General features: G+C 38.8%; 1 protein-coding gene across 3 annotated transcripts in view; it reads right to left on the bottom strand.

The window, feature by feature from the left end:
• Positions 1-12438, bottom strand: part of mtor (mechanistic target of rapamycin kinase) — a 319886-nt gene that overhangs the window by 77019 nt on the left and 230429 nt on the right. For all 3 annotated transcript variants that reach the window (XM_073031667.1, XM_073031668.1, XM_073031666.1), the window contains one exon: positions 1621-1721. In XM_073031667.1, the coding sequence (XP_072887768.1) occupies positions 1621-1721 (101 nt within the window). The remainder of the gene's footprint in view (positions 1-1620; positions 1722-12438) is intronic.

Consider the following 12438-nt stretch of genomic DNA (forward strand, 5'->3'; position numbering starts at 1 on the left):
CTAAACTTCTAATGTTTGAAAACAGCTTGAAAGGTATTTTGAGTAAATTCAAAAGAAATGATAGGTATATACATATATATACAAACATGTCAGTGGAACATTTAAAAAAAAACGTTGGACTTTTAAAAAAAATTTGTTGCTTTGTGTTTGTTGCATGTACAAAATTGAACTAAGTGACTGTTTTAGAGCTTATATATCAACTACATATAAACCTAACTAGGTAAAGACACCATGTCTCCTTACATGAATAACAGCTGTGTCAGCATTATTGATACTAGATTTTGCTTTTAACACTAGAACTTAATTAACTCTTTAGTTGCGGATGTAAGAATTTTCACCCACATGGCTGGATCATGAATGAGTTTATACATCACACTACAGAATGGTAATCCCCCATACCACTGGACCCCAATACTTGTAACCACATTAACAGAATCAGGGAGTTTTGAACATTCTCACCAATAAATCTAGGATTGATAGCATTGGTAATATAAAGGCAAATTATCTTAATAAGAATTATTTGTTTTTAATCTTTTGCTTGTTAAAATATATAGAAAAATAAAAAAGTGAAAACAAAGATTTTTAAAATTGAAATTTGACGAAGTTACTCAAATTTGTGTATTAATTGAACGTACCCATAAATTTGATAATAGCAAAATATTAGCAGCACAATCTAGAGTAAGATAGCTGCCAGTGATCTCTCCCCAGCAGTCAATAGTGCTCTCGGCAAAATGTAAAAATAACCTAGCTGAGAAGTACTTTACAATGGAGTTAAAGCAATGAATAAATACTTTATTGAGGGTGTGAAATTGTTCCTTTGCTTGTTCCATACCACATAGTTCTCATTCACATTCTTGTTCCAACCACCCACAGAACCAAAGCAAGAAATGAATAAATGAATGACTGACCTTGTTGGAACTACCACTACCTGCTGTGCCACAAAGGCCTAGGAATGACTTCCCTTCTTTCTTCCCATCGTACCGTAGCCAAGTCAACAACTCAGCACAGTGATGGAGAAAATCAAACCATGTTGTTCTCAAATAGCACTGGCACTATATTACACGGGAGTCTCTGAAAGCTGCGTTTTGTTACAGAATAATAATTCCGTCAAACTCTTAAAAAAAATACTAACTTGACCATCAGAAGTCAACATCATAAAGGTCTATCATGATTCTGGTACAGTGTTCTAATTTCATTACTCACTGAGCAGACAGCATGGGGAATTTGCTGCCTTCTGGGACAATGGGCATAAATTGCAACAGACGGAGAAGGAAGAAGATAAAATATTTTGCTGAGAAGTGAGGTGCGAGGTGAACAAATACTTGGTAAAGACTAGCTGAGCCTGTAATTTTGCGTAGTAATCTATCATAAACAGAGAAAATTAAGCTTGAAGTCAGGCAACAGTAACTAAGAATTTTATATGAACATGTTACACTACAGATTTCAACCAATGCCAGCAGAGGGTTCAAATCAGTGGCGTTTAGAAAAATTATTTTACTGAGAAATGCCTACAAGTTCTGTTTGTGCACAGTACACAATCAACTTTAATAAACTGGCTTTTATTACAGAATGGAGGTAACAATGCTTTCCCATCCCCCGGAACTGAGCATAATTACATACCAAGTCCCCAAGCAGCTGCAGCTGCCATTCTTGCCATTTTTGCTTTTATATCTTCGGAGACGATGGTCCATTTTTCACAGCACTGCTGATGGAGCTGTCCCCTGAAACAACAAGCAGAACAAGTTCAGGCAGCTGAAACACCCATTCGTCTTGCATGCATATTTTAAAAATAAACTGGAATGTCACTGAGTTGCACATTGGCTCTGCTTGTGTATATTTTTCTTTTCTTATCAGTTGCAACATCATTCGTCAATACAACTGTTGTCGCTGTACCAGGGATGCACTAGTATTAAACCCTTTAGGTCTCAAAGAGTGACTGAAGAGATAAGAAAGGGCAGCACAATGGAACAGCAATTAGTGTTGCAACCGCACTGTTTAACTAACCCTTGGTCGCTGTCTGTGTGGAGTTTGAATGTGGAGGTTTCCGCCAGGTGTTCTGGTTTCCTTCCATACACCAAAGTCATTGCAATAGGTGAATTGCTTATTGTAATTAGCTCTTCATGCAAGGCAGATGTCAGGAGAATTAGTGGGGTGGAGTTTAGTTATTTATTGAGATATAGTGTGGAGTAGACCCTTTGGGCTCTTTAAGCCATGCCACCCAGCAATCCCCCAGTTTAATGGAAGCCTAATCACGGACAATGTACAATCACCAATTAACCTACCAACTGATACATCTTAGGACTGTGGGAGAAATCCAGAATACCTGGAGCAAACCATGCGGTCACAGAGAGAGTGTGCAAACTCCTTTCAGGCACCCAGCAGGAATTGATCGCGGGTTACCAGTAGTGTAAAGCGTTGTCCTAGCCACAATGCTATGAGTTGAAGAGAAACACTCATTCTTTTATTAACTGAATCCTCTGCATATCTAAGAATAACCCATTTTAACAGGTTGAGATTTCTCAGAGTAAGATATTATTTGGATGTTGCTGATAAATAAAGGCACAAGCTTCTTTTTATTCCTACGTTTCATGAAACCACATTAATTATGACATAATATTAGCTTTGAGCTAAACTTAAACTAGTCTTAGCATTTAATATTAACTAATGCCTAGAACAGTAACACTGGTTTGTGCTGTGAAAGAAACCAATTGTTCTTCGGCAAAGTCTTGAATTGACTTTACAACTTAAATCCTTCATGTACATGAGAAGTAAAAATCCCCGTCTAACTGTGCAATGTGCAATTTATAATAAATACTATGCACAACAGGAGAGTCAATATAACACAGGAAGAAGCGTGTTGGTCCTGGCTTTTATGCTGCAGTACTGTTTCCTAGATGGCAGCAGCTAGAATAGTTTGCGGCTGGGGTGACTCGGGTCCTGAATGATCCTTCGGGCCCATTTTACACACCTGTCTTTATAAATGTCCTGAAGAGTGAGAAGTTCACATCTACAGATACGCTGGGCTGTCCGCACCATTCTCTGCAGAGTCCTGCGATTGAGGAAAGTAACAGTTCCCATACCAGGCAGTGATGCAGCCATGCTCTCAATTGTGCCCCTGTAGTCCACAACCAGCTCCTTTTTGCCACAATGAGGGAGAGGTTGTTTTCTTGACACCACTGTGTCAGGGTGATGACATTAACAACAGAAAGGCAACAGAAGTAAGCTGTTCTCTTGATGTGTTAGTTCAATGTAACTCTGTCTGATATCATACTGTCCGATGAGATGTGTGACATCTACATTGAGCTTATGTTAGCTTCATGTGGCACAATTAGATTTAAGCAGTTTTCTTGCAGGCAGATTCTTCACCTGGTCAGAGATGCACTCGTGACTATTGCTGACTCCAGGAGAACCTTGGAAGATACCCCCTCATGCATGCTAATATTAACTTCTGGACTCATCTGATGGCCATTGGATGAAAAAAAAGGGCGATTCAAATCTGTAAGTAGCTAGCAAGGAAGAAGAGCCAGATTCTGAATTGCTCACAATGTCCTCTGCATGGTTCTCAAATCAACTAGAACTTCCAAAGCATAGACTGGGTGAAATATCATTTGGCGTTTAACTCCTAGATTTTTTATCATGTGGAACTGTGGGAAACAGTAACTTGCTTCACAACCATTCTGTACATTCACAAGAACAAGTTTATAATAGATATTTGCTGAGGAAGTGGAGAAAGGTAAAATAAAAACTTGGTGACACTTCAATAAAGAGCTCAAGGCTCACACTTACATTAGTTCCAAGTTACATATTTATGCAAACATAGATTTTACTTTCAAAATGATTCAGCTTTTGCAGTCAGCAGCAATTAGAAGTTTACATTACTTGTGCGTGCCTCACTCCCTTTCTCACTACAGCTTGAGATTATTACCTATCCACCAGCACGTTACTCCTGCCAATAGATCGGAGGCACACAGGAATTCAGCCTCATGTACAGATATCTTTTTAAACACCATGTTGTTCACCTTGAAAATGGAGTAGAACACAAAGTACAACTTGTATTCTCAATTTCGTTGCGATCACTAAATAAAAACATAATTCAATTGAATAGTGCCATGGCTTCACTACGACGCCATAAAGTATAAATTAAACCTGCCATGAGCTTAGACTTAGCACTTCTGATTAGTTCCAGGAGAATAATTTTTTTTCCTTTCACAAACAGATGGCTGCTGTCTGAGGTCAGTGCCTCAGAGCACTATGCAAATCTTTAGTGACAGTAAAAATAAACAGCAATCATTTTAATTTTACACATCAAAAGGAATCAAGCACAAGAGGCTTTGTAACCTTGTGACCACCAACACCTGTGGTAGATTTTATCACCATATATAAACATCCTGGTAGTTTGGTAATATTTTCTGATGGAAAAAGCTGATGAGATTAAATGTAGACTTTCAGAACTCATAAAATATAAATAAATGGACAACTTCCATTAATCTTTACCAAAAAATTCCAATACTGAATTAAATGAAATATTTGGACAACTGTATTTGGACTTGCAAATTCCGAACTCTAACCTATATTAGAATATGCAGTGTGAACTGAATAGCCCATATTCAATTACTGAAGTTACCACTCTAGCAACAGCATAATATATTCATTCCAAACATCAGCTGACCCACTGCCTGCCATATTTAAAAAAGGCATTGTTGGCTAGACAGCACATCAGAACCGATTGCAGATAAGAATGGCTGCATTCAAATTAAGAAAAGAAATTCCCCAGGGCAATTGTAAATAGATTTCTTCCTATCAGAACCAATCACATCCAAGGTATCAAAGGTAGGAAAATGCAGATTAGATATGTCAATTAAATGTTTGAGCAGGTTCTAGAGGTGACACTGCCTACTCCTGCTTCTATTCTCTAAATACTAAATATCACTTTGATAAATAATCTGTGAATGTTAGATAAATATTTTTCACCTCTAATGGAAAACATTAAACTCATTATCTATTGAAAATGAAGAGGTGAGTGCTGTCAAATACTTTGCTCAATGTCAATCATTAGTACTTAAAAAAATGAAATTCCAGCTGATGTCTTCATTGAGCAATAAAGGAAGAGGATGCAACAAAAGTGGCAAGTAATTCAAGGAAATGATGATTAAGTGATTGAAAACATTAGGATAGTTAAGTCCCTGGGGCCAGATGGGATTTATCTCAGATTACTATGGAGAGTGAGGAAGCGAGTGGTGCACCTTTGGTGATGATCTTTGCAACCTCATTGGCCACAGGAGTAGTGGATTGGAGGGTGGCAAATGTTATTCCTGTTTTCAAGAGAGTAAGTAGGAATAACCCTGGGAATTATAGACCAGTGAGTCTTACTTCAGCGATAGACAAATTCTTGGAGAAAATCCTGAGAGTCAGGATTTATGAATGTTTAGAAAAGGAAGCATAGTCTGATTAGGGATAGTCAGCATGGCTTTGTGAAGGGTAATTCATGCCTAACGAGCCTGACTAGATTCTTTGAGAATGTGACAAAGTACATTGATGAAGGTAGAGCAGTTTATGTGGTGCATATGGATTTTAATAAGGTGATTGATAAGGTTCCCCATAGTAGGCTCATTCAGAAAGTCAGATGGCACGGGATCCAAGGAAACCTGTTCATACAGAATTCACTTTCCTGCAGGAGGCTGAGGGGGACAGAAGAAGTATTCTTCCTGGAGATTGGTGACCAGTGGTGTTCTGCAGTCCCCTGATCATTGTTATTTCCACAAATAACTCTGATGAGGAAGTGGAAGAGTGGATCATAAAGTTTTCAGGTGGCATGATGGTTGATGGAGTTGTGAGTAGTGTGTTGGGTTGTGATCAGTTGCAGTAGGATATTTAAAGAGCTGGGCTGGGAATCAGAATCAGGTTTATTATCACCGGCATGTGACATGAAGTTTGTTAATTTAGCAGCAGCAGTTCAATGCAATACATAATCTACCAGAGAGAGAAAAAAATAATAAATAAAATAAAACATAATAATAAATAAGTAAATCAATTATGTATATTAAATAGATTGAAAAAAGTGCAAAAACAGAAATACTATATATTTTAAAAAGTGAGGTAGTGACCAAAGATTCAATGTCCATTTAGGAATCAGATGGCAGAGGGAAAGAAGCTGTTCCTGAATCGCTGAGTGTGTGCCTTCAGGCTTCTGTACCTCCTACCTGATGGTAACAGTGAGAAAAGGGCATACCCTGGATGCTGGAGGTCCTTTATAATGGACGTTGCCTTTCTGAGATGCCGCTCCCTAAAGATATCCTGGGTACTTTGTAGGCGCTGACTCGATTTACAACCTTCTGCAGCTTTTTTTGTTCCTGTTCAGTGGCCCCTCCGTACCAGACAGTGATGCAGCCTGTCAGAATTTCACATCTAAGTGGAGTGAAATCCAGAAAAGTGCGAAGTGATTCATTTTAGAAGGTTAAATTTGAAGACAGAATTCTTAGTAGTGTGGAGGAACAGAAGGACCTTGGTGTCCACGTCTGTAGATTCCACAAAGCTGCCATGCAGGTTGATTGGGCTGTTAAGAAGGCATATGGTGTGTTGACCCTCACTAGTCAGGTCATTGATTCAAGTGCAGTGAGGTAAAGTTGCAGTTCTATAAAACCCTGGTTAGACCACACTAGGAATACTGTGTTCAGTTCTAACTGCCTCATTATACGAAGGATGTGAAAGCTGTAGAGAGGGTGCAGAGAGCATTTATCAGGATGCTGCCTGGACTAGAGGGCACATCTTATGAAGGTAGATGAGTGAGTTAGGCCTTTCCTCTTTGAAGGAGGATGAGAGGTGACTTGACTGAGGTGTACAAGATGATATGGCATAGTTCAAGTGACTTTTTCCCCAGGATGGAAATGCCTAAGACAAGGTAGCACAATTGTAAGATGATTGGTGGAAAATACAGGTGGGATGTGTAAGCAACACACATAAAATACTGGAGATCTCAGCTGGCCAGGTGACATCTCTAGAAAAGAGTACTGTCGATGTTTTGGGCCAAAAACCTTTGGGTCGGCATAGCATTGTGAGCCAAAGGGCTGATACTGCACTGTAATGTTCTATGCTCAATACAAGCTAAATCTGAATTTTGTAATTTAATTCTAAATAGAAGTATGAACAGAATGTAAGTCATGTAAAGGTAAAAACAGTATTAAAAATAATTGCAATTTGAAGATTTGGATTATAATATGACAAAATGACATTCAATGTAAGTCGGCTGATATAGGTCCAGAGTGAATCTATGGACCGACTTCAAAAGGATCCTACAGCTTCTTACTTTTTAAAAAAATTTGCACAGTTTGGCTTCTTTTGCAAATTGGTTGTTTGTCAGTCTTTGTAGATTTTCATTTAATCCATTGAATTTCTCTGTCCTACTGTGAATGCTGCAGGAAAATTAATCCCAAGGTAGTATATGGTGACATATGTGTACTTTGATATTAAATTTACTTCGAACTTTGATCGCATTTCCCAACCCCAAGTTAAAACAAAGTTCTGAATTGAAAATGTTAATTCATTGACTCAGTCAGGTTGTAGAGTGTAAATTGAATAAAACTTGGTTGGATAGCTGGTGTGAAAGAGAGTATGTACATCTGCAGTTGAAAGTTTTAAAAAATATTAAGGACTTAGATTTTTTTATCTTCTATAGATTTTTAAGTCAAACAATGTTATATTGTTCAGTCAAGACAGGGTACCTGAACATAGTAATACAACAGATAAAGACTCATTTATTTAGTGATGTTATCGAATGAGAATTGGTACCATCACACAACGTAATGGGGCAGATAAACATCAAGTCTGGTCAGTGGGGTATGTTTTAAGGAACATCTCTGAAACATAAAATAATTTGACATGGAGCGAACGCTGAAGATACAAGATTCACCACTGGAGCTAGGTAGTACAGCCTCAGATTAAGGGTCAACCATTGAGAACAGAGAGAGAGAGAGAATATTACTTATATAGATGGTCGGAATACACAGCCTCTTGAATGAATGCTAAAATATTCATGGGTGAAACACCTGGATAGATGGATATAAAACTGTAGTAAGCTCTTCAATTTCTCAATTAAATCTGAATGTACTTTTGTTGCATTTGGCTTTCACATTTGCTGTATTGTTCCATATACCATTTCATGGTAAAGAATGTAAACTTCAGGGTTGACACTGATCTGAACTGGAATGAAATATTTACTTGAAGAGCACTGTTCAATAATAGCAGCACACCAAATAAGCAAGCTGCTTATTTATTACTCATTATTCCCATTCGAGTAGATGGAGCTCGTCAGCCTGGGAAGGCAGTCCATCTAAGAGAGGGAAAACTCTGATTTCAAACCTCTGCTGCCTTGCCGCCATACCCACTCATGGGAAAGCTGAGGACAAATCCAGAGCTGGTCCCCAAGGCAGTCCGACGTTGTCTTCAACCTCATTCTGGCAACTCCTGCAACAACACTGGTGCCAAGCTGTATCAGCTTTTGCCCTTCCCTTGGACAACATCGGTGGCGTGGAGAGGGAGACTCTCCATACAACCTTGCCCAGGCCTGCGCCCTGGAGAAGACTTTCCAGGCGTGGACCCAAGGTCTCGTGAGACTAATGGATGCCATACATTCCCATTTTGCACTAATTTTTTGTAACTTGGTACTTTTTGCCTTGCTCTGTATTGCTGCCACAAACAACAAGGTTATGACATATGCCACATAATAAACCTTATTCTAAATGAACAAAGAACAAGGACTAAATATGAGCTTGATGTTCACATACCAGTTTCTACACCATTTTAGCCCAATGTATAAACTGATTTGTGAGCTAACATTACGCTAAATTATACTCATAATACTGCATTTAATAAAACCATTAAAAAGTCTTAAACTCACGAAAGAATTTTAAGGCTGTTCTGATAACTTCTTGATTGCTATTCATTAAAGTAGCCCTTTAAAACAGCACAACCATTCAATGGCATCACGGCACAATTTAGTTTTGAAGACGTGTGTGGAAAGAAAATAATTTCAGTTGTAAGGTCCAGAGAAAGGAATCCTTTAGATGAGGAAAGCCTGTGGTCAGTTTCAAAATTCATCATTTACATATTATATTAAATTTCACTGCACAAAAGACATTCAACCTGTTTAAATAAATTTATATATATAACAATGTGAATCACTACTAACATATTATAAGCAAACAATATGTACTAGACATAAGCACATACTAGTTTTTCCAGTGTTGTATTATAGATTTGCCTTAATCTCTTGGTTACTTGATCATCGAAAATTAAAGATCATCCAGAAAACAAAGTTTGAAACTTATTTACAGGCAGTCCCCAGGTTACTGACGAGTTCCGTTCCCGAGTCCGTCTTTAAGTCGGATTTGTATGTAAGTCGGAACAAGTACAGCCGGTATTATTTAGTGACAGTCAAACATTTGTCTTAGTATATAGTATATATTTTACCTTTCTATCCATATAAAACACTTAAGAAACATATGTATTCCAATAATTAAACCACTGCATTGCTTAGTAATAACTGTAGCTTTCATCAGGGCAGGGCCTTTCACATGCTCCATTATTCTCACTTTATCTTTTATCCTTTAAAATTGTTCCCATCATTGACTGACTGTAGCCTAACGCTTTTCCAATGACCGATGGCGTTTCACCTCTTTCCAAATGCTTTATTTCCACTTTATTTTCAATCGCGATTGCTTCCTGTCAATGGAACAGAAACACTGCAGGTGGCGGGTCCCGAGCTGTGCCGGCTCCCGAGCTCCGCTGGGTCCTAAGGACCACTGCTCTGAACTCCGCGGGTCCCAAACTGCACCGCACTGAGACAGGTTAAATGGGACAAGTGGGGGCTGTGCTGGGTTTGGGTACTGTATTTGAGCCTCCACAATATTCCGCGTGGGAATTTAAATTGGAGGTGGCAGTGTTTTTTTTACGAGGTCGAGTTGCGAGCTCGACATCAACCCGGCACGGATGGTACAGGAGTCACTGGATTGGCATCAACCTGGCGTGCTTGGGAGCGGTGAATCTTGCTAAGAAAAATTTAAGCCAAATACAAAGTTACATACTCAACACAGTGTCAACGGCAACACCTTAAAATGGCGGATGGCATTCTCCTTCCTCGGTCTGTAAATACGAGTTGTCCATAAGTCGGACATTCGTAACTCGGGAACTACCTGTATTTAAAAATGCAGCAGGGGACAGGCTTCCAGCTCAATGAGCCCACACCACCCAGTTACACCCATGTGACCAATTAACTGTATGTCTTTGAAATGTGGGAGGAAACCAGACCAACTTGAAGAAACCTGGGCAGTCATGGTGAGAACTTAGAAACTCCTTATAGACAGCTGTGGGAATTGAACCTAGGTCACTAGCGCTTAAGGCCAGCTGGTGGCATAGTGGCATCAACACCAGACTTCGAAGAGAAGGCTCCCAAGCTACTGGACATACTTTCCCAACGGAAAGTATGTCAGTCAATGCTACAGAGAGCATAATCAATGACCGTTACTAAGGAACTTCGGAGCTAAGGCTCCCAAGTTCGAATCTAGCCGGCTCCCTTGCATGCTTTCCATCCATGCTGGGTTGAGCATCGAGCTAGCAACTTGGCCTCGTAAAAATAAGAAAGCCTGCTAAAAAATCGCTGTCACGACAGCGTCCAGATGACTCCACACGGAGTTAGAAGCTTTTTTCTTCACTGGTGCTTAAAGCAATGAGCTAACTGTTATACTGGAGACAAAACATTGTTACAGCTACAACAGTGAGCTGTTTATGTTTAATTAGAAGTTGAACACATACCATGCCCTGAACAAAACTGACAAGTCCCCACATTTTCCCCCTGTAGTTTCTGCACACACGCTACCTCCAGTAGGCACATTGTTCTGCTCACTCTTCTATGAAACGGAAAGTATGTCAGTCAACGCTACAGAGAGCATAATCAATGACCGTTACTAAGGCTCACTGACACGAGTTCCAGCAGTTGCCAAGGTATTCACTCAGTGAAAGTGATGTAGTGTTTTTCACATGTGGCATTCTTAAGAAAAATGGTTCTGTGAGCTGGAAACAGACTGGGAGGCAAAGCAATTCACTGAGGATCATAAGATCACTTATGTGGGAAAAGGAGGAAATGAATCAGACAAGTGTGCATTGCTGATTGGAATCGCACCACTGACAATCCAATGTAAATATTTTGCCTAGAGCAATTGAGAATTTTTCAGTACATTGGAATACGTCGTATGATTTTCTGGTTTCAAGACATTAAAATTTAAATGATATAAGGTGTCAGAAGAAAGAAAATAAAAGTAATAGAAATATTTGGCAAAGGCTGTGACAGACAGCTACATTTCCCAAAGCAATTACCTACTACCATAAAAATAAGCATTTGTGCAATTCACTGCAATTTAAGTTATTTCAACTTTGAAATTGAAAAATAGCACAATACAAAACAAAAATCAAGCATGTATTTGCAAGCGAGTGGCTGATTAAATTAAGCATCGTTTTTTAAAGTTAGGATTTGAGGATTACTGCTTTTGTGGGAATGCAATGACAACTTGATACATTTTTTCCAAGTTACTCTTCACACACCAAGCGGTTATTTCATTCTATAAACAAGGCAAAAATCTTTCATAGTTGTCAGTTCCATTCTTATAAAAGGAGAATCTATAGCATTTTGACAATTACATTTGGGTTTCTGTCCATTTTTCACAAAGCTTCAACAGTGCTACAACTGTCCATTTTGGAACTCACTCTCTCATTTCTCCATTTCTTCAACCAAAAAGTCACAGCAACCTTTCACATTAAGTGCTTATAACTATGGTGGTGATTATAAATTCTTCCTTCGAATCTGAGGAATATTGCTTATTGAAGGGCAATATACAGGAGAGCAACATAATTACCAAATTATTTGCAAGAAAAAAAACTTACACAAATTACTGGCTGCATGGCTTTTAAAATGTTATGAAGTACATACCATGCACTTCATAAAAATATTCAAAGGCACACACACAAAATGCTGGAACTCAGCAGGTCAGGCAGATAGATAGATAGATAGATAGATACTTTATTCATCCCCATGGGGAAATTCAACTTTTTTTCCAATGTCCCATACACTTGTTGTAGCAAAACTAATTACATACAATACTTAACTCAGTAAAAAATATGATATGCATCTAAATCACTAACTCAAAAAGCATTAATAATAGCTTTTAAAAAGTTCTTAAGTCCTGGCGGTAGAATTGTAAAGCCTAATGGCATTGGGGAGTATTGACCTCTTCATCCTGTCTGAGGAGCAATGCATCGATAGTAACCTGTCGCTGAAACTGCTTCTCTGTCTCTGGATGGTGCTATGTAGAGGATGTTCAGGGTTTTCCATAATTGACCGTAGCCTACTCAGCGCCCTTCGCTCAGCTACCGATGTTAAACTCTCCAGTA

The sequence above is a fragment of the Hemitrygon akajei genome, chromosome 29 (assembly GCF_048418815.1).
Source record: "Hemitrygon akajei chromosome 29, sHemAka1.3, whole genome shotgun sequence".
NCBI lineage: Eukaryota > Metazoa > Chordata > Chondrichthyes > Myliobatiformes > Dasyatidae > Hemitrygon > Hemitrygon akajei.